The sequence below is a fragment of the Centroberyx affinis genome, unplaced genomic scaffold (assembly GCF_046629955.1).
Source record: "Centroberyx affinis isolate AG114_WGS23_722 - 3 ecotype Tasmania unplaced genomic scaffold, CSIRO-AGI_Caff_v1 ptg006357l_1, whole genome shotgun sequence".
NCBI lineage: Eukaryota > Metazoa > Chordata > Actinopteri > Beryciformes > Berycidae > Centroberyx > Centroberyx affinis.
The window spans coordinates 1-20,000 of record NW_027283228.1 but is presented as its reverse complement, the minus strand read 5'-3'; the positions used below and the strand labels follow the sequence as shown (position 1 = coordinate 20,000).

The 20,000-nt window shown below is 41.4% G+C and overlaps 1 protein-coding gene across 1 annotated transcript in view; it reads right to left on the bottom strand.

Annotated features, from left to right (window-relative positions):
- Positions 1-18,780, bottom strand: part of LOC139638432 (anaphase-promoting complex subunit 1-like) — a gene marked incomplete at its 5' end in the record, with an annotated part of 46,726 nt that extends 27,946 nt beyond the window's left edge. Inside the window, 17 exons of the mRNA XM_071512569.1 lie at positions 1-111; positions 656-717; positions 1,039-1,113; positions 1,245-1,323; positions 2,320-2,402; positions 3,234-3,368; positions 5,258-5,349; positions 5,699-5,780; positions 7,350-7,502; positions 11,501-11,641; positions 12,604-12,734; positions 13,134-13,252; positions 14,732-14,871; positions 15,318-15,404; positions 16,075-16,253; positions 18,212-18,285; positions 18,744-18,780. The exon at positions 1-111 is cut by the window's left edge and continues 34 nt beyond it. Of these exons, the coding sequence (XP_071368670.1) occupies positions 1-111; positions 656-717; positions 1,039-1,113; positions 1,245-1,323; positions 2,320-2,402; positions 3,234-3,368; positions 5,258-5,349; positions 5,699-5,780; positions 7,350-7,502; positions 11,501-11,641; positions 12,604-12,734; positions 13,134-13,252; positions 14,732-14,871; positions 15,318-15,404; positions 16,075-16,253; positions 18,212-18,285; positions 18,744-18,780 (1,780 nt within the window). The remainder of the gene's footprint in view (positions 112-655; positions 718-1,038; positions 1,114-1,244; positions 1,324-2,319; positions 2,403-3,233; positions 3,369-5,257; positions 5,350-5,698; positions 5,781-7,349; positions 7,503-11,500; positions 11,642-12,603; positions 12,735-13,133; positions 13,253-14,731; positions 14,872-15,317; positions 15,405-16,074; positions 16,254-18,211; positions 18,286-18,743) is intronic.
- Positions 18,781-20,000: the final 1,220 nt, after the last annotated feature.

The following is a 20,000-nucleotide window of genomic DNA, read 5'->3' as shown; positions in this document are numbered from 1 at the left end:
AATCTCCTGGCGAACTTGTAGAGACAGTCGAAGGCGTCGGAGTTGGCGGAGCCGGCGAAGCGGAAGCCCACCGCCATGCAGGCTCCGGCTATGATGTAGTCATGAGCCTGACTGAGAGGAGCACATAGTTCAATATTATCGTTTATCGTCTTTCAGTGGAATCATATCGTGATGATATGAAGATATTTTAATATCGTGACACACATTTCTGCTGTCTGAATTGATGATGACAAGCAAATTTTACTTAAAAACTCTGATAAAATGAGGTACGGTAGGAATATTATTTGAATATTTCTGTTTTGTTTGACATCACACCTAACATTACCATTCGGTTCAATGAGATGGACATTAATTTGATTATTTAACATGATTTTGCATACATGAACCATATCGTGATATATATTGATATCGAGAAAAATCCTTATGATTATCATGATATTGATTTCAACCATATCGCCCAGCCCTATTCTCTGGACATTCATCTCGAAACATTACTACCACACCTAGACACAATGGCAACATAAATCAATAATCATGAATAAATCTGATTTCCCTGATAACACATGCAAGAATATGACTATCATTGCTAAAGAAAATAATAATGTAAATGAATAATCATGAATTAGCTAAATTTTATATTGTCTTTAACACTCACGCCAGCGTCTCCATGTTCATGTCCTCTGACACGGCCGTGTTGCCGATATTCTCCTGGATTATCTGGACACAAAACAAAAGTCAGCAAACATTAACAGACAGAAATATTTATATTTCTAAGCTTTATTTATCCTGGGAAGGTTTGCTGAGCGTGCTCTATACTCTAACAACAACAACAACAAAAGGTTACTAATTTCTGACAAGGTATTACTGGATATGAGAAACTTTCCAGCATGCCAAAAAACTGTAAAATGCTGTAAAAATCAAGAGAAAAAAAGAAATGGAAAAAACTTTATAGCTAGGACTTCATTACATGTACAAGTCACTGTGACTTATTGACTTAATGCTGTTTGTGTGTGTGCGTGTGTGTGCGTATTTTCTCACCTGAGGCACATTACTGCTGACCCACTCAGCATTAGGCAGGATCTCATCCCACATGATAATACATCTGGCAAGGGTCTAGTAGAGAGAGAGAGAGAGAGAGGGAGAGAGAGAGAGAGAGAGAGAGAGAGAGAGAGAGACACTCGTTCACTGTGAAAAGTTCTCACAGATCAGAGAAAAATGGAAAAGGTAGTGATAAACACACTCACCCTCAGCAGCAGAAACTCAGGTTTGATGAAGTCCAGCAGGAACATGGTGTCTGGAGCTTTCAGCCAATCAGCAATCGACCTAGGGGACAGAACCAGGAAGCGACAAGGGGGTGTTAATACTGTCCTTCAGCAGCCTCAGCCTCAGCCAATCGGGAGGCGGCGTCAGATGAGCCTCGCTGAAGACTGAAACCTCTTGACCAGCAGAAGAAGACGGCGTGTGATGGGAAAACAGGAGCCGACTGAGCCGTGTGATTCTTCACAGCGAGGTTACGATGCTCTGCTGCTGGGTGCTCACATGTGGAGAGCCGGAGTCATGTCATGTCTTCTCCAGTCAGGCTCATGATGGATGCATGCAGTACGGCCTTTATACTTGCAGTTACATTACCTTTTAGATTACATGTTAGGCATTTAGCAGAAGCTCTTACTCAAAGTGACTTACAAAGACTGTAAGGAAAGGAATTTGAGCTGCAATTGTTATATGAAAACATGCTATTCAAATAAAAGTGTTATTATGATTATATTATATATATTCTAAATTATAATAGTAATAGTGTAAGTAGCAGTACTTTAACTACTACAAGTACTACTGCCATTGTGTTTATTCTGTGCCATCAGGTGTTTTGTTTTCTTGGGGCCAGTTGCATAAAGATAGACCTGGTCTTAGACTTAAATGTGACTTTAAGTCAAACTTGCTATAGACATTTACCTTTATAGTCATTTACCTGTTCCTACTACTTCTTGGTTGTTGTAGATCTCTAATGGCTTGTTTCTGTCTCTAAAGACTCGCTCTCTTCTTCAGACTCTTCCCAAAAACCAAAGATTTGGCATCTTGTATGAAACAGCTTCAGTATTTAAATGTCCCACTCTGACAGTTAGGCCGACTCGTTGCCATAACAACAAAGTTCTTAACTCAAGATTAGCCAGGGGGAAGGTGGCTAACATTCCTACCTCAAAATAAGTCAGTAATATTTAAGTAACAGACAGTCTTTAGACTAGTCCAGCCTGAGAATCTAAGACCAGTCTGAGGCTTAGTATAGTCTTAGACTAGCTTTATGCAACTGGCCCCTGTTCTCACCTGTTGTTGGTCTTGAGGTAGATCATGGCGAGGGCCAGCGTGGCTCCTGGACACGTGACGTCCACGTTGATGGTGTCACCCTCCTGGAAGCATCGTCAACAGCGTCACACAAACACAGCTGACAGCTAAATCCTCATAGAGGGCTTTCAGGTGAAGTAAGGCATCCTCAAGCGGCCATATTGGAGGTCCTCAGCTCCCAGCAGTTAACGTTACATGTCTAGAAGCTAGTAGCAGCTAGTAGCTGCATGTTAACCGTTGCTTTACTAATGAGCCAGCTGGCTAGTTAGCTTTGTAATAATTTTGTGCAATAATTCAGCTGTGCAATAATTATTTAATTTTTTACACTGTTGTATATATTGTAGTATAATGCACATATTTTACATATTTCTTATTTTCTTATTTCTATTTTTCTTATACTTTCTCTATGCTTATATATATTTCTCTTCTAGAATGTGAGCAACTGCAACGTAACCCAATTTCCTGACGGGGATCAATAAAGTATTTCTGATTCTGATTCTGATAATAAAGCCAAAAAACAACTGTTTGTTCGATTCAGGTTTACTTGTAATGTCACTGGACAGACCTGCACCCACAGCACAACTACCTTTATTTCAAATATCTCTCTCTCTTTTTTTGCCTGGTTGTGATATATTTAGCCATTATTTGTCCACAGCCAATTCTCCAATGGACCTCGATGATGGTTTGTGAGACAACTGTAAACCCCTAATGTTTTCAAAGATGATTTTTCCACACATTCTTCATTCATTAGACAGTAAAGAGTGGAGAGAGAGGGACAGGAAAAACTGGACAGAGAGACTGATTATGATATGATGAGTCTGCCATTCCTAAATTCTGAAAAATGATGGAATTCTGATTTTTGTAGGCAGGGGGGGACACAGATTTGTCCGTCTGACCTTGATCTGGTAGCTGGGGGACTTGTGTCTCTCCCGGTTGGCCCCGGCCTGGGCCCTGCGGTGCCCCCCCACCATATACTGATACAGCTGCTCCGGGACGTTCAGGTCCGTCATACCGATCAGGTTACTGCCATGCTGCAGGGAGGGAGAGAGAGAGGGAAGATGATGAGAGAGAGGGGAGGAAAGAGGGAAAGAGGAGGGAAGGAGGGGAGGGGAAAGAGCGAGGTAGGGATATATGGTAGAGGGAGAAAGATAGAGAGGAAAGGGGGGAAAAGAGGGTGAAGAAATGACGAACGAAAGGTGGAGGGAAAGGTGGTGATGAGGAAAAGAAGAAAGGAGGGGTTGGAGATGAGAGGAAGGCGAGTCCAGATGGGTGGGGAGGGGAGGGGAGGGGAGGGGAGAGAGAGGGAATAAGTAAAATGAGGTCAGGTGATGAGGGAGAGATGGGGGAGATATGGAGGGATGATGTCAAACAGAGGCAGAAACCGATGAGACGGAGAAGAGAGGGGGAAGGAGGGACGGAGAGAGAAAGGAAGAGACAAAGAGACAGAGAGGTCATTGTGACACAGTGTGAGAATTTCTCTTGTTCCTCTTTCTCACTGGACAGGAACAATAAGAAGCAGCAAGTGCATTATAACACCTTTACATGAGGTTTGTCTCAAGGGAGCGTGAGAGAGCTCTCTATTCACTCATCCTATTGATTCTTTCATTCAGCTCTCACCTTAAAGGAAGAATCCACTCTAAAACGCTTTAACACTGTTACAAAATCAGCTTTTGGCAATGCACTTTGCATTTCTGGGTCCATTTTGTTGTCTGGTGGTGTATTTTTCTTATTCCTTTCTTATTCAGGGATAACTGGGGCCAATCGGAGAGTCTGATATGAGAAAATGTTTCAGGATGTAAAACATCAGCGGTAAACGTCAGGTTTTGTTGTCAGTCCCTCAGAATCAAAGAGCGAGGGCTTCTTTCTAGAGCCGCCATTTTGCACCAACAATCATACAGGGAGAAATCCATCGTAGAAGAGGAGAGAGAGACCAATTTCTCCACCCACAGGAGCAGAAGAGAGACCAGAATGCAATGCAGCAGAGAGACAGGTTGGACTTTGAGTAAAGGGTGGGACTCTCGCTTTTTCTCAACCGGAAAAACTCGCTCTCTTGCTCTTACTATGCTATCACTATCTCTCTCTCTCTCCACCTACACATACAACCCACAGCTGAATGCAACAAGGTCACGTTCCTTCTCTGGGGGTTTGTCGAAAGGCATTCTGGGAAACGTAGGAAATCATTAACTGCAGTAGAAGTGGAAGAGGCTGGTTGAGGGAAAGTGGGTTCACCAAAAAAGTAAATTACAACACTTTGTCACAAAATAACTCGTGGAATGTATTGAACATCACAGATTGATGAGATCTAACAGTGTAAAAGTATTGGAAGATGGATTTTTCCTTTAACCCTTTCAAACATGAAGTGTGTGTCACCCAGCTGAAGCATGTCTCTTAATGAATGAATACTCTCTGATCCTCAACCACTGATGTGATGTTATGTATATGAAGCACAATCAAGGTACGCATGCGTGTGTGTAATTTACTCCAAGAGAGTATGTGTGCATGTTTGCATGTGTTGGTCTGTAGTAGAGCTCCAACGATTCATCGATTAGTTGTCAACTATTAAATTAATCGCCAACTATTTTGATAATCGACTAATCGGTTTGAGTAATTTTTTAAGAAAAATAAGTCAAAATTCTCTGATTCCAGCTTCTTAAATGTGAATATTTTCTGGTTTCTTTCCTCCTCTATGACAGTAAACTGAATATCTTTGGGTTGTGGACAAAACAAGACATTTGAGGACGTCATCTTGGGCTTTGGGAAACACTGATCCACATTTTTCACCATTTTCTGACATTTTATAGAGCAAACAACTAATCGATTAATCGAGAAACTAATCGACAGATTAATCGACAATGAAAATAATAGTTAGTGGCAGCCCTAGTCTGTAGTGTGTGTGTATGTGTGTGTGTGTGTAACTCACCCCCAGACAGACCATGCCCAGGGCCAGTCCGGCTGCTAGTGAGTACGACTCTCTATCTGTACAATACTCCATCTCTGGACCAGGAGGTCGACCTGAAACACACACACACACACACACACACACACACACACACACACACACACACACACACACATTTTAACATATCTATTTAGACTGCGTGCACAAAAGTATTGAGAGAGGGTTGATCACTTCAACCTGCACACTGACCGCTTTGAACTTTCACTAACTGAGCTTGAATGTTTTTTCCCCTTTAAAACTATATTTAATCCAGGTCCTACTACCTGGGTAAAAAAGCTATTTCCTTGTGTGTGTGGTTATAAATATTATGTCATTACGTGTTATCATTATGTGTTTATACAATATCACAATCTTTCTCTCTCTCTCTCTCTCTCTCTCACACACACACACACACACACACACCTATCTCAGCCAGCAGGACTTCAGCATTGTGTCTGTGTCCGGTTCCTTGGTACACCAGCCCAATGCCAACCACAGCAGCAACCTGCAAAGTAGAATAGAATAGAATAGAATAGAATAGAAAGAGATTATGTTAAGTTTAATGTTTCAACCAAATGCAGACACTAGCACACATTTTGAACATCCTGACACACCTAACACATACTAGAGCTGCACAATAGACTACTGTACATTGTGATTTTATGTTTCCACAATTAATAATCTAGTAATTTTAGCGATACTGAAGTGTTTGTTATATTGTCATTTCCCCCCTGAAAGTCCAGGTGTGGTATATCAATCGCCTCCATTACACCTGACCAATCACAGCCATTTGAATGCGCAGCACGCACCATGTGACCAAAACTAAAGTTCAGATGGAGAAGCAGCAGAAACCTCACGTAGAGCATCTTTGGAAAAACGCAACGACAAGCAAAGTGGAAAAGAACATGTGAACTTTCACTCTCCCTCTCTCTCACACACACATGCATGTACACACACACACACACACGCACACACACTCTCTCTCTCTCTCTCTCTCTCTTTCACATACACACCAAAATAACAACTGTGTTGCATCATCACCCAACTGCCAACTGTGCAACAGCATGAAGAACACTGCATTCTACTAAATAATAATTTGAACATCTGTATATAAAATAATAAGTATAGTCTAATAATATCAGAAGTATTATCATCATTATTAGTAGTAGTAATAGTAGTAATAGTAGTATAATAATTAAGTAGTTATAGTTGGTATTCACTGTTGGTACTAGCTGGTAGTATGAGATGCCAAAGTACCAGTAGTAGTACCAATAGTAGGGCTGGGCAATATATCAATATTATATCGATATCGTGATATGAGACTAGATATCGTCTTAGATTTTGGATATCGTAATATCGTGATATGGCATAAGTGTTGTCTTTTCCTGGTTTTAAAGGCTGCATTACAATAAAGGGATGTAATTTTCTGAACTTACCAGACTGTTCTAAAACAGGGAAGGAAACCCTGTCTTTGCATTTTATTTTGATCACAGTCTTGTTTTAATAAAAGTGCTTGTGACATCTCACATGTGGCTTTGACTTACAACTGAACATTTAGCCCATTTTGTAGAAAATACCGAGATATATATCGTGTATCGCCATTCAGCCTAAAAATACCGAGATATGATTTTTGGTCCATATCGCTCAGCCCTAACCAATAGTTGTATGTAGTACCAGTAGTAGAAGTAGAATTAGCAGTGGCAGTAGCAGCAGCAGTAGTTGTTATAGTAGTGACAGCAGTAGTGGGGGGGGGGCTGATAGTAATACTAGAAGTGATGGATGCAGTAGTAGTAGTAGCAGCATTAACAGCAGTAGTAGGAGTAGTAATAGTAACAGTAACAGTAGCAGTAGTAGTAGTAGTGGTAGTAGTAGTAGTAGCAGTAGTAGGAGAAGTAATAGTATCAATAACAATAGTAATAGTAGTAGTAGTAGTGGTAGTAGTAGTAGCAGCAGTAGTAGGAGAAGTAATAGTATCAATAGCAGTAGTAATGGTAGTACACACACACACACACACACACACACACACACACACACACACACACACACACACTCATACACACACACACACACTTACCTGTACGTTGTGTGGTACGTCCAGCTCAGTAGAAGTGGGCGGGAGCAGGGCGGGGATGTGTATACTGAGCAGGCGGGTGATTGACATGTCCATGGTGCCCAGTTTGGCTGAGGACACGCCCAGCAGGAGGCCGATGCTGGTCATCTCATGGCCCTGCAGGGGAGCGGGACAGACGCTCAGCATGTTTAACACCAGAGAGGCCAGTGGATTTGGATTCGGGGGTTTGAGAGAAGGACAAATATGATTCTGACCACTTTTTCCTTGATTTCCGTGATTTCAAAAACCTTAGCAGTGGTTTGTCCAAGAAAAGTGGGGAGACATTTTGAAAGCTGAGATGTTTCAGTTGTAAAATTCAGTTAATAGTATTTCACATTTCTAGTGTTAAAGTCACAACGAAACGGTATTTTCGAGGGCATCTTGCTTCTTTAATGTGATGTATTTCCTGTTGAAACAGGATGTTGGGGCGGGGCATAATTCAGGGATCAGGGATCATTCAAAACTGTAAACCAATGAGAGATCAGTTAGGGAGAGAAGCAAAGTTTTTATCTCACCCTCTGGTACACAATGAAGTCACTACTAAAGAGTTTCTGTTTTCCAGGAAGTAAAAGTAACGAGATTATAGAGATTATGAGAGATATAAAGCATTTTTGTCATTTTTGTGGCATAAATTGTGAAATAGTTGTATGGTATGGTTGTTAGAATGAGCTAAAAAGGTGAAACAGTATATTTTTTCAATTCAGTGTGACTTTAACGTAACAGCATTTTGGGAGACACTTTTATCCAAAGCACCGTCCAGTCTCATGAGTGCACATACTTCAGTAAAGTGTAAAGTGTAACCTAATATTCATTGGCAATGCAACTTTTGTGCCTTCAAAGCATCAAATTGATTTAATATTGGCATATAATTAATTATGAAATATATTTCCACATCCTCATACTGTACTTTTCTTCTCTCTCTTTTTTTTTATTTTTATTTTTTAACTAAATTCCATGAAACCTATGGCTGATACATAGACTACAGCATGTTACATCTTAAACGGATGAATATTGACTGAAATACTGTACAATATTTCGACTGGGTTGTTTTGTTTTTTTTTAACTACAGGCTTCATTCTAAGCTTCATTTTGATGTAGGTAGGTTGCAGAGGTTTGAAAGAAGTCCAGCTGCCACACCAGGCTTTAGTCTCGCTAGTAGAGGTCTGCAACCCGACCCGAACCCGATGGGACCTGAGACTGTATGTCGGGTATTGGCCGGGTCGGGCTTTTTTCATTTGTGTTTTACTACTTCATTTTCTGTTTTACAAATGATAAAGGGAAAATCAAGTCCTTTATTTACATGTCAATCATGGCTTTTTTTCCCCCAAATAATAATGAGCAACTTCGGGTAGAAGAAATATCTGTTTCCATCGCATTATTTGTGCTTTCCCAAATAACGTATTGGGATTCGGGTACATCTCTACTGTAAACACCGGTCCCATCAGGTGGTGTGGTGGAGGAGCGGCTCTGCAGAGACAAATGACTTCCAGTCTAATCAGCTCTGACTGTGACTGTGGCATCTGTCACTCTCTGAGAATAAATTGGCTTCCTGAGAGGGAAACACACCGGCTCACTATGACTGACAGCTTCCATTAGACCCCTGTGGACAGTCTGTGTGTGTGTGTGTGTGTGTGTGTGTGAGTGCATATTTAATAATCATAGGCAGACCAGGTTCCTCCTATGTTTAACACCAACAGACTGTCTTCTTCTTTGCCATTCAGCAGCCAATTTGCTGAAAACATTTGCAACTACTGTTTTTGTTCATGATGGTTGGAGATCAATCACTCCATCAATCGACTAACAGCCCAATTCATCAATTAATCCATCAGTTAATCAACCAATCATTCAGCCAATCAATCAACCCCTCCGTCAATCAGTTGACTTCAAACCTCTTTTTTTCTGCAAAAACAAATGTGATGACAAAAAGAAAAGAAATCAAAGAGAGAAACCCAGGAAAAGATCAAACTGTGCGACTAAATGAATAAAAGTTAACCACAATAAACAGCAAGTGCTGCTCACAGAAAATAGATGAGATTAGATAGTTAAGATAAACTAGATTCAGATTAGAAATAGATTTTTTCTCCTGGGAAAAGATAAGATTAAAAAAAAAAAAAAAAAAAAACATCTCTCCTCTGAATTTAAAATAAAAGTAAGTTTAAAAGAATTCATACTCTTACTTTGCAGTTAAAAGGCTACAGTAGTGGGGGGAAAAGGCCAGGATGTTCAAAAGTTCAGAAACACTCTCACACTCTCACACACACACACACAACACACACACACACACACACACACACCTCTCCACATTTTCTCTCAACCGCAACCCAAGACAGTTCTGATGAACTGATCCAAGGTAAGTCAGTTCTGTAATTTCTCATCCAGAGCGAGAATAGAAACCAGTGAAAACCACGAGTTACTTCACAGCTTCCATTCACACTCAACAGCCTCAACTACTGAATCTGGTTTTTATTTTTCTGTCTTTCAATATGTCAATATGCCTCTGCTGCAAGATACATTCCTGTATATTTATTGTAAATGGTGTGTAAATAAATAAAGTGAATCCGACTGCATTGTATAATCATTTCAAAGTATGATTTGAACTAAACAAATTGAATTATATCGATGGTATTCATATCTTAAATAATGAAATTAGTTAGTTTAGGATTTTGATTTATCCCAGAAAACTGGAGAAATTGTGGCATCAAGTTCATCGTTTCACAAATCACAACTTTGGCTTATATTTGGCCATGTGCACAGCATTTGTACATAAGAGTCTTTTATGAATTGTGGACTCACAAGGAACAACAATTTTAACATCAAACACACATAGCAACCGTTTATGGTCAAAAATAATACTATAGAAATCCAGTTTGAAGCCGTATAAGGCAAGGTAAAAAAAAAACTAAAAAAAAACACTTCTGAAACTGGAACACAAATGCCTTGTAGAAAATATACAAAAACATCTTGCAGTTCAAATTATCATCTAGGAGCCCAGATTCACCAAGACACAAGATCTAGGCTAATCTAACTTGCCTTTGTGCTATTTTGGGTTGAGCACCTATTGAGAAACATAGCTTAGGTGTTGGAGAAAAGAGCGCTGATATTGAAACTGATGGTAATTTGGACTGAAACCTTCTCTTTTTTTACACTATGTATTCATATTCATGCATTTTTCCCACGCCCGAAGCATTGAAGCTACATCTTTTTTTTTTTTGGGAGCGGCTGCCTTTTTGTGTGGATCAGGATCAATCCACTTCCAATTCAACCAATTCAGTAAGCGGATTTCCTTCCACATTCAAATATTTAAAGATCTGTCATGAGAATTTTTTTTTTTTTTGCCAATTCATAGAGAAATGACTGAGAATGAAAGCTCTCTCATTCTTCTGAATTGAATGTGAGTCGACAGTGAATCGACCCCAAGCCTGGCGTGGATAATCAGTGTTTTGAATCAGTGTGCCATTTCCTCTTTGTTCATATCTATAATCTTATCTTCACACCGGCTTTTTATTTAGCGTTTATTTAGCCCGGTCTGATGGCGTTCAGCTCGCTGCATCCTGTTGTTTTTCTCGCCTGAAAATGGGAGAGGACTCGCCCCGTCTCAAGGTTCTCAGAGAGCAGTTTCACTCTGACTGGCCGCCTGGCTCCGAGGCCCGTTCACAGCTCTCATTTTCACTCATCCACAGAAACAGTGTGTGTGTGTGTGTGTGTGTAAGTTAATGAGTGTGCTTGTGTGTAGCTGTGTAAACGGTATTTGAGTTGATATTTGCACAGCACCTCGTGTGTGTTTGTGTTCGTGCATTTTCTTGTTTGTATGTGTTTATGCCTTAGTGAAAAACAGTAATTTACAGCACTGTCTACAGTAAACTGAACGTTCAGGTATGAAGGTATTACTTAAACCCCGGATATATGTGTGTGTGTGTGTGTGTGTGTGTGTGTGTGTGTGTGTGTGATTTGAGTTTGTGTTTGTTCTTTGTTTCTGTTTTGTAACTCAATGGGCAGAGCGTGGAACTAACAATGCTACAGTTAGAGGTCGCTTCCATGTGGCTCCGAGTACACGCCTCTGTGTGTGTGTGTGTGTGTGTGTGTGTGTGTGTGTGTGTGTGTGTGTGTGTGTGTACCTTGGTGAGGTAGTCGTGTATGTTGAGCGTGGCCAGCTTGGTGAGGTGTCCGTTGAGGCCCAGGGCCATGAGGAAGCCTGCGTACTCATTGGCCAGCTCAGGACTCTTTGGCTTGTTGTAGGCGATCCAGGCCGAGTCCACCTGAAACACAACCAGAGAGAGAGAGAGAGAGAGAGAGGCTCCGTCATCGAGTCACATCACGTTTATTTACACCAGATTAAGGGAAGTTTATTTACTGTAGAAGAGCTAGAAAAAGTACATCACAAACTCTAAGAAATGTGTGAGTGTGTGTACTAGGGTCAGGGAATCTGCAGGTTTGACAAAGATAATAATAACAGAGGTGGGATGTAACAAAGTAAAAATACTTCATTACTGTACTTAAGATTTTCAAGTATCTGTACTTTACTCAAGTTTTTCTTTCACTGAAGACTTTTTACTTTTACTCACTACATTTCAAAAGAAAAATCTGTACTTTCTATTCGCTACATTTTCAACAGACTCGTTACACTCGGGAAATCATCAACTGATTTTCTACAATTTTATTATTTTCTGCATCAGACGGCTTCCATCCCGGAAGCAGCTGATCAAGAGCCAGATGTGATTGGCTGCTTGTTCAGCAAAGTGACACCAAAAAGGAAGGAAAGGGACAGAGAGAGAGAGAGAAGCAACACAAAGAAGAGAGAAGCAACAAGAGAGAATAGAATTAACGTTAGTGAATTCAGCTGCTAGAATCAACGTCAGTGAGCTGCAGACTCTTTCTCATCTGGGATTCAGAGGAACGCTCAACAGAGAACCAGTTCAGAACATTAGAAATAACTTTTGGAGAATGACTTCTACTTTTATACTTTAAGTAAATTTAACACCATGTACTTTTATACTTTGACTTGAGTAAAGGATTTGAAACGATACTTCAACTTCTACCAGAGTATATTTTTAGACGAGTATTTGCACTTTTACTTGTGTAAGGAATTTGTGTACTTCTACCACCTCTGAGGTGTGTGGTGAGGTCACACACCTCACCACACACACTTTATCTTCTCTACGTCTCATTCACTATACGTCTCATTCACTATATTTTGGTGAAGCCCGGCTGTCACTCTGACCTGGGAAGCCGGGGCGATTTTGAGTCCAGCAGCCACTCCGTTATGGAAGCTGGACCAGCTGGTCATGTTGGGAGGAACGTCGATGTTCCCGCTATTCAGATCCACCATGGTGTTCCTGGGAGGGGCGCGGCCTGGGGGGGGGAGGGGGACAAAGATGTAGAAATATATCATGTAGATATAAATACAGAAATACATATTATCACAGAAAGATTAGATAGATTAGAGAGTTCCACAGATGAACAGAAATGCAAAAGACAGCTGAAGGGGGTTGAAGTGGTAGATCTGGAAGTTTGAAGTGCTTTACATGAAATCAAATTCAAGATACTCACCAGCCTACCAGGTTTTGTGAACTCTCACACTGTTTTGCAAGCACATAGCACAGCCAAGGTGAAATCACAGAAAGGGTAATAGTGTGTGTGTGTGTGTGTGTGTTGTGTGTGTGTGTGTGTGTGTGTGTGTGTGTGTGTGTGTGTGTGTGTGTGTGTGTGTGTGCGTGTGCGTGTTTCCTCCATGTAAGGAAACCAGATTACCTGTCAGGTTGAGTTTTGGCACAGGTAAAGGTTCGGTCGGTACAGGATGGTAGGAGAAGAGAGTGAAGAGGCCGCGACCCACTGGGAGAGCCATGGTCCTCTGACACAGCTGGAGGAGTCTGGAGGGAGGGAGGGAGGGAGGGAGACAGAGAGAGAGAGAGAGAGAGAGAGAGAGAGAGAACAAAAGAAATACCAAGACTCAGTCAGATTAATATGATCAATAAGAGGTCTAGACTGTTGATTACAGCCAGCAACTCACTTTTTTTTTTGTGTAAAACTGTAGGACACAGAGAGAGAGAGAGAGAGAGAGGGAGACAGAGAGAAAGACACAAGAAAAGACATAGAGACAGAGAAGTGAGTCAAAGAAAAGAGAAACGGATAAAGACAGGTAGGAAAAGGAGTGAAAGAAAACATTTCAAAAAAGAGAGGGATGAGAACAAAGACAACAGAAACAGTCAGACACACACGTACACTTTCTTTGAACCTACAAAATTAAATAAGCTTTTAAATAAGATTTAGATATTCCAGACGTTCACCAGGGTATAAAGACATTATCGCCATTTAAAGACCCCATGAAATGAAAAATAACTTTTTGGTTTTTTTTGCCAATGTTGCTGGACTTAGTGTTCACCTGTTCACCAATACAGGCCAAAAAAATTGACAAAAAATGTTGATTCCTAGAAATGTTATATCAAAATTAACAGACCGTCTCTTTCCAGGAAACAGCACATTTCTGTTGATGACTCATCCTGCACTTGATAACTGTTGGGAGTTATTCCCCCACCTCCTGCTATTTGTTTCTAGCCTGCAGCTCAGTTCAGCTGCAATATGGACGAAGGGTGACAGAGGCGTAGAATATTCCTCCACAACCGAGTGCAGAGTGCTGTCCGCCCACTTCCTCCATATCTCATTAATATTCAAGTAAGCCCCTCCCACTGACGCTTCCCACCCTAACTTTCCGTTTCATTCGGAAATACGTCAATACACAGAAGCAAATCACGCTCTCCATGCCACTTCATGGAACACTCCTCCACACCACACAGCCTGACACCTGATTATGGGCAGAAATATGTGTCACTAGTGCAGATTCACAGAACTCCTTTTTGGCCAATCAGCACCTACTGTATGTTTTTGACCAATTACGAGAACTGAATTTGAATTGTCAGAACCGAATACAGTTTCAGAGCAAATGAATTAAATTTCATAATATTACATTTAGTTTCAAGTTTATTGGAATTCAGTTTCAAACTAATAAATTCAATTTCAAATTATGCTATTCAGATTCAGTTTTTCAATGCAATTATTCAAGTTAAACAATACAAATTCAAATTATGTGATTCAAATTCGTTTTTTTTTAATGCAATTATTCAAGTTGAGCAATTCAAATTCAAATATAAATAATTAAATTTCAGTTTCTAGTGACACATATTTCTGCCATACCTGATGATCTAGCCTGTCTTTATTTGATCCTTTTATAAACAGGCCTGCAATCTGTGACCCTGTAGTTTGTGAACATGTTCAATGCTGTCAAATATCAGAACACACACACACACACACACACACACACACACACACACACACACACACACAGTACCCACTTGTTCTCTTTCTCCTCGATGTACTCGTGGTCGGAAACCTCCGGCAGCTGGACGACGCTGACCCGGACCGGCCTGGAGCTCTGCAGCAGCCTCCTCACCTCCTGCACCCGCAGGTCCTGACTCCAGATCAGTCCTGTTACCTGAGAGGAGGAGGAGGAGGAGGAGGAGGAGGAGGAGGAGGAGGAGGAGGAGGGGAGAGGAGAGGAGAGGAGAGGAGAGGAGAGGAGAGGAGAGGAAAGGAGAGGAGAGGAGGAGAGGAGAGAAGAGGAGAGGAGAGGCAAGGAAGTTGGGGAGAAGAGAGGGTGTGGAGAAGGGAAGGAAAGGAAACGAGAGAAGAGAAGAGAAGAGAAGAGAAGAGAAGAGAAGAGAAGAGAAGAGAAGAGAATTTAAAGAGGGTGGCAGTAGCATTAAGGTTAGTTCACATCCCTGGACTGACTGGGAAAATCCAGTCTGGGCAGGTGAGCATCAGTAGACATGGGCAGCTCCCAGGTAAACATGTTTAAATGTATGAATATAAAGCACTAAGAGGTGCTGGTGAAACAAAAGCATTCTGCTCATAAATAAGAAGTAAAGACTAGTCTGTTACCTCCTGGATTATGTCCGACATCCCATCCTCCTCCTCATCTGCCTCTGTGGTGGTGGGAGGCTCCAAGGACAGACCTGAACCTACAGACTGGACACACACACACACACACACACACACACACAAATAAACAATTATGCATATACACATGTAAAAACACACACACAAAAATAAGCCCTAAATATTATTATTCTAACATTCTAACATTAGACATATTTACACATCAACAGCAAACACAAACATGAGAATTTGCCGTTCTCAGCATGGGGTTTCCCCTCTTTCATGTCATGGAACCTGGCAGAACTCTTTCAACATAAGGCTCTAGGTGTTAAAGCCAAATTATACTTCTGTGCTGAAGGGGTGTCGTAGCTACAGTGTAGATATCTACAGCGGTGCGAGCATTCATGGCTCTGCGTTGGTGATTCTGTGTGCAGACCAGCAACACGTTGTGCTTTGTTAAGACGGTAAGTAATAACAGTAGAAGTAGTAGAGTTTACATTCTCTGAAACTCATGTTCTGGATATTTCTCCATACAAATTCAGTGACAGAGATGAGTTGTCGTGCAAATGAAATATTTTTGAACCTCCTCAGCTCGTCTCTATCATCTGCTGCATGTTGTCTTCACTATCAGCCCACATCAGCCGGATACAGTAGGAGGAAATACGAAGCGGGCCAATCACAGCCTCTGTGTAGCTACAGTGGAGTCCACAGAGGTTCAACACAGAAGCATAAATTACCCTTTAACTCATTTCACACTCACAGCTTTCCCCTTGGCCACGGTCATCTTGTGGGCTTGTTTGGTCAGGTCCTGTCGCCCAATCAACAGACAGACCTCCTCTGACCAATCAGAACACGGCTGCTCCCGGCAACGGTAGATGGCCTCCCGGATTGGCAGAGCCACGCCGAAGGGAACGGACTCCAGGTCCTTCAGGGTGAAACCTGGACCAATGAAAACAGGGGGAAGGATGTTATTTCTGTGGTCAAACAATAGTGGCCTTTCTGTGTTCTTGTGTCCATGAAGCGTTTGACGTAATACACAACAAATCAAAGCAATTCCAAAACCAAAGACCACAGAGGACGGAGAACAGGGGCACGTTCAAAGTTTTGCATACACACATATTGTTTTGCATACATACACTTTTGCATACAAACATATCATTCCGGTTGAATGATATGTTTACTCCCAACGGTGTGTAACGTTTTGCAGCTGCGTTTGAGGCACATTTGACCCCGTTCAGGGTGATTCTGCATTTTCACTGGCTAGATATGAACACCTATCACGCGTAATCGTGTCTCAGCCAATAATAGCCCGTAATAACAAACGTAATGCAACAGGACGTTCAATGCACTACCGTTTCCTTTTAAACTTCCTGTTTGCTACGTTTTGGGGCAATAGAACATGCTCCAGATAAAGATCCTGTTTACTTGAAAATGTAAAGAGCTGTTTTTTTGGGGGGTTTTTTGTTTTTTTTAGCATTTGTGGCCTTTCTGTTGAACAAGTCTGCCATTTCTCCTCTGACCTCTGACCTCTCTCATTCAGGTGTTTTTGGAACTGCCGCTTACTGGATGTTTTTTGTGTATTGCAGAGTTCTGTGTAAACCACCAATCAGACCACAGTCAAGGCCGTTTATCTCACGCATCTCGCCTATTCTAATGCCACTTCACCATATTAGGTGTACCTAATAAAGTGGCCGGCGAGTGTACATGGGTGACTGTGGCTGTAGAATAGAGCCATACTACTCAGCAACCCTCCGCCAGCAACCCTAATCAATGGCCTACTCTATATATCCCGCCCAGTTCCTTTGTTCTGGCTGGCAGCAACACGAACCACATGTGAGGGCCCTCTGTCCCTGTGATTCAGATACACACCCATGGTTGTGCGTGAGAGGGCTGAACGATTTTGAAAAAATATCTAATTGCGATTATTTTGACTGATATTGCAATTGCGATATGACTTGCGATATTGGAGGGAATGATAATTTTTACATCATTCTGTAAAAATCAGTCTGTAGAATATGAATATGATGTGTAGGCCAGGACATGCAGCATGACAAAATTTAATTTAAAATGGTATTTTGACACACATTTCACCTTTAACAAATATTGCGCCTCCTGCGATTTGAAAATTGCAGTAGGCCATATTGCGATTTAGATAAAATTTCAATTAATTGTTCAGCCCTAGTGCGTGATAAAGTGAGTTTACTACTTTCTTCATATGTTGTTGTACTTTAATGATTATTTGTAGACTGGATGTGATTGAATGCTTGACCAGTATACATTAGTAAATGCTATAATCGTCACCTTGCCTGTTTGCCTTGAGACTTCAGATATAATATTGTGTGTAAGTGCGCAGTGCACATGATTTATTAATTGTAGCTCTTAAGGAAATGCAAGAATCCTTATAACCTAATTTAAAATGTTGAATTTCTTGTGTTATGTAATTGTTAAATGAATGTTTCTCTGTTATGTAGTACTCTATCATTTCAGCAGTGGTAGGCCTACCCCTCACCCCCTTGGTTAGAGTACTAATATTCATTGTTTGTTAGGTACCTAATTAAGTGTGATGTTATACATTGGTTAACTGTATTGTAATTCTTGTGTGTTTTTCTGTTTATCATTTATAGAAAACCTCATCATCTCCTATTGCTCTACATGTGTGCATAGTGGCAATAAACGGCTTAAACGGAAACATCAGTTGTCCCTCCTACATTCTTATCGATGTACCATGGTGATGCTCAATCTCCTGTGAACCAATCCTAGAGACAGATTCTACAGTGGCTGCACTGGTCATCTCCCTGCTGTGAACGTGTGGATGTGCATGAATGTGAAGCAGAGCGGTGCTGAGAAGGAGCATACGGCCTCAACAAGCCTTCCCCGATGGAGGACAGTGGTCTTACCTGCTGAGGTGAGCCACACCACCAGCTTCTCAGCCAGACTCTCACTGGACAGCTCGACCTTCACACTGCTCTGTCTGGAACCAACACACACTGAATGTTAGTAAGAAAGAACATCGATTACAGATTGACTGAACGGCTGATCGAACTCATACCGTAATCCACAGGTAAGATAGAGTACATTTTAATTATAGAATAAAACATAGATGTGATCAGGAAAACGCACAGGAGCTACAGATAATGAGGTTAAACCAGGGACACTTGAAATTTTCTATTCAAAATCAATGGGAGTGTTGTGTCCTAAAAACAGGAATCCTTAAAAAATTGAATAAAAATCAAAATAACTAAATAAATATATACAAACAAAAACAACAACAACAAAATCACAGCCTTGTAGGGCTGGGCGATAATTCAATATTATCGTTTATCGTCTTTCAGTGGAATCATATTGTGATGATATGAAGATATTTTAATATCATGACACACATCTTTCTGCTGTAAATTGATGAGTTTTGAGTTTTGAGCTTTGAGTTACCTTCTGTAGACCGGTTCACTCACACAGGACTTCTGACCTAAGGGAGGGAGGGAGGTGGGAGGGAGGGAGGTGGGGGGGGGGGGGGAGTGTGTTAATGCGTTCATCTGTTTGTGACAGTTCAGACACCACTGATCACATAGAGAGCCTAAGGGCGTTTTCACACCTATAGTTTGTTTGCTCTGGTCCGAATCAGTTGATGAGTTTGTAAACTTGGAGCGTTTTCCTCCTTGGTTCGGTTTCTTTTAACGCGGAGAAAAATCCAAGCGAACCAAAATGCATCACTACAAACCACATGAGAACGTTCACTCCGCTTATTGGTCAGATGTGTCTGGGGTGGGAGCAAGAAAGTAAATACAGGAAGAAGGTCCTGTGTTCTGGACTAGTGCACATTGCTATGAAACATGGAGCAATGGCAGAGTTGTAACTGTTGTAATTATCTGGTCAATATACCAGGCAAAACTGTACCAGCAGAATGCCAAATGCACTTCGAGGAAACGTCTTGAAAATGCTATACTGGCTATACCTGCTATACCTGCTATACCTGCTATACCTGCTATACCTGCTATACCTGCTATACCTGCTATACCTGCTATACCTGCTGTACCTGCTGTACCTGGGTAGAGGAGCCGTTTAGCTCAAACTTGCAGAGTAAATTGAGTACACCTGGTAGTCGGGTCGGATCGAGGTCGGATCACGTTCCCACCACAAAAGAACCGCTCCAGAGTTCGTTTGGGACCGGACCGAGACCGCCTCCTCTAAAGGGTCTCGGTGCGGTTGTTTTGGTCCACACCCGAGTGCGAATCGCACCAAGGGGGAAAACGAACCAGAGTCCGATTTAACCGGACTAAAAGCGCAGGTGTGAAAACGCCCTAAGCCCCTCCCCTTCCGGTGGACCACCATGGGACCTTATTTCGGAAAAAATATGTACGGTAGTCAACGGCGAGAGACAAATAATTGTTTGATCCCGTTTGAATTGTGCCATGAATTACACTTATGATGTTTTGTCAATTTAAATGATAATTTTGCAAGTCAAGAAAGTCACAGTTTGTCGTAAAACTGTTGAAGTATCAGACTGTGAAAATACGTAATTAGAAAGACTACACCCCAAAAGTGACGTAAGTGACGTCATAACTTTCTCTCTCCACAAGCTGCCCAGAGCCTGAAGCTCAGTCCCTCTCAGACAGCAGTAGTATTAAACACAACCTGGAAGGTAGACAGTAAGAACGGATTTAAACTGCTTTAGGATAGTTTCAGTAC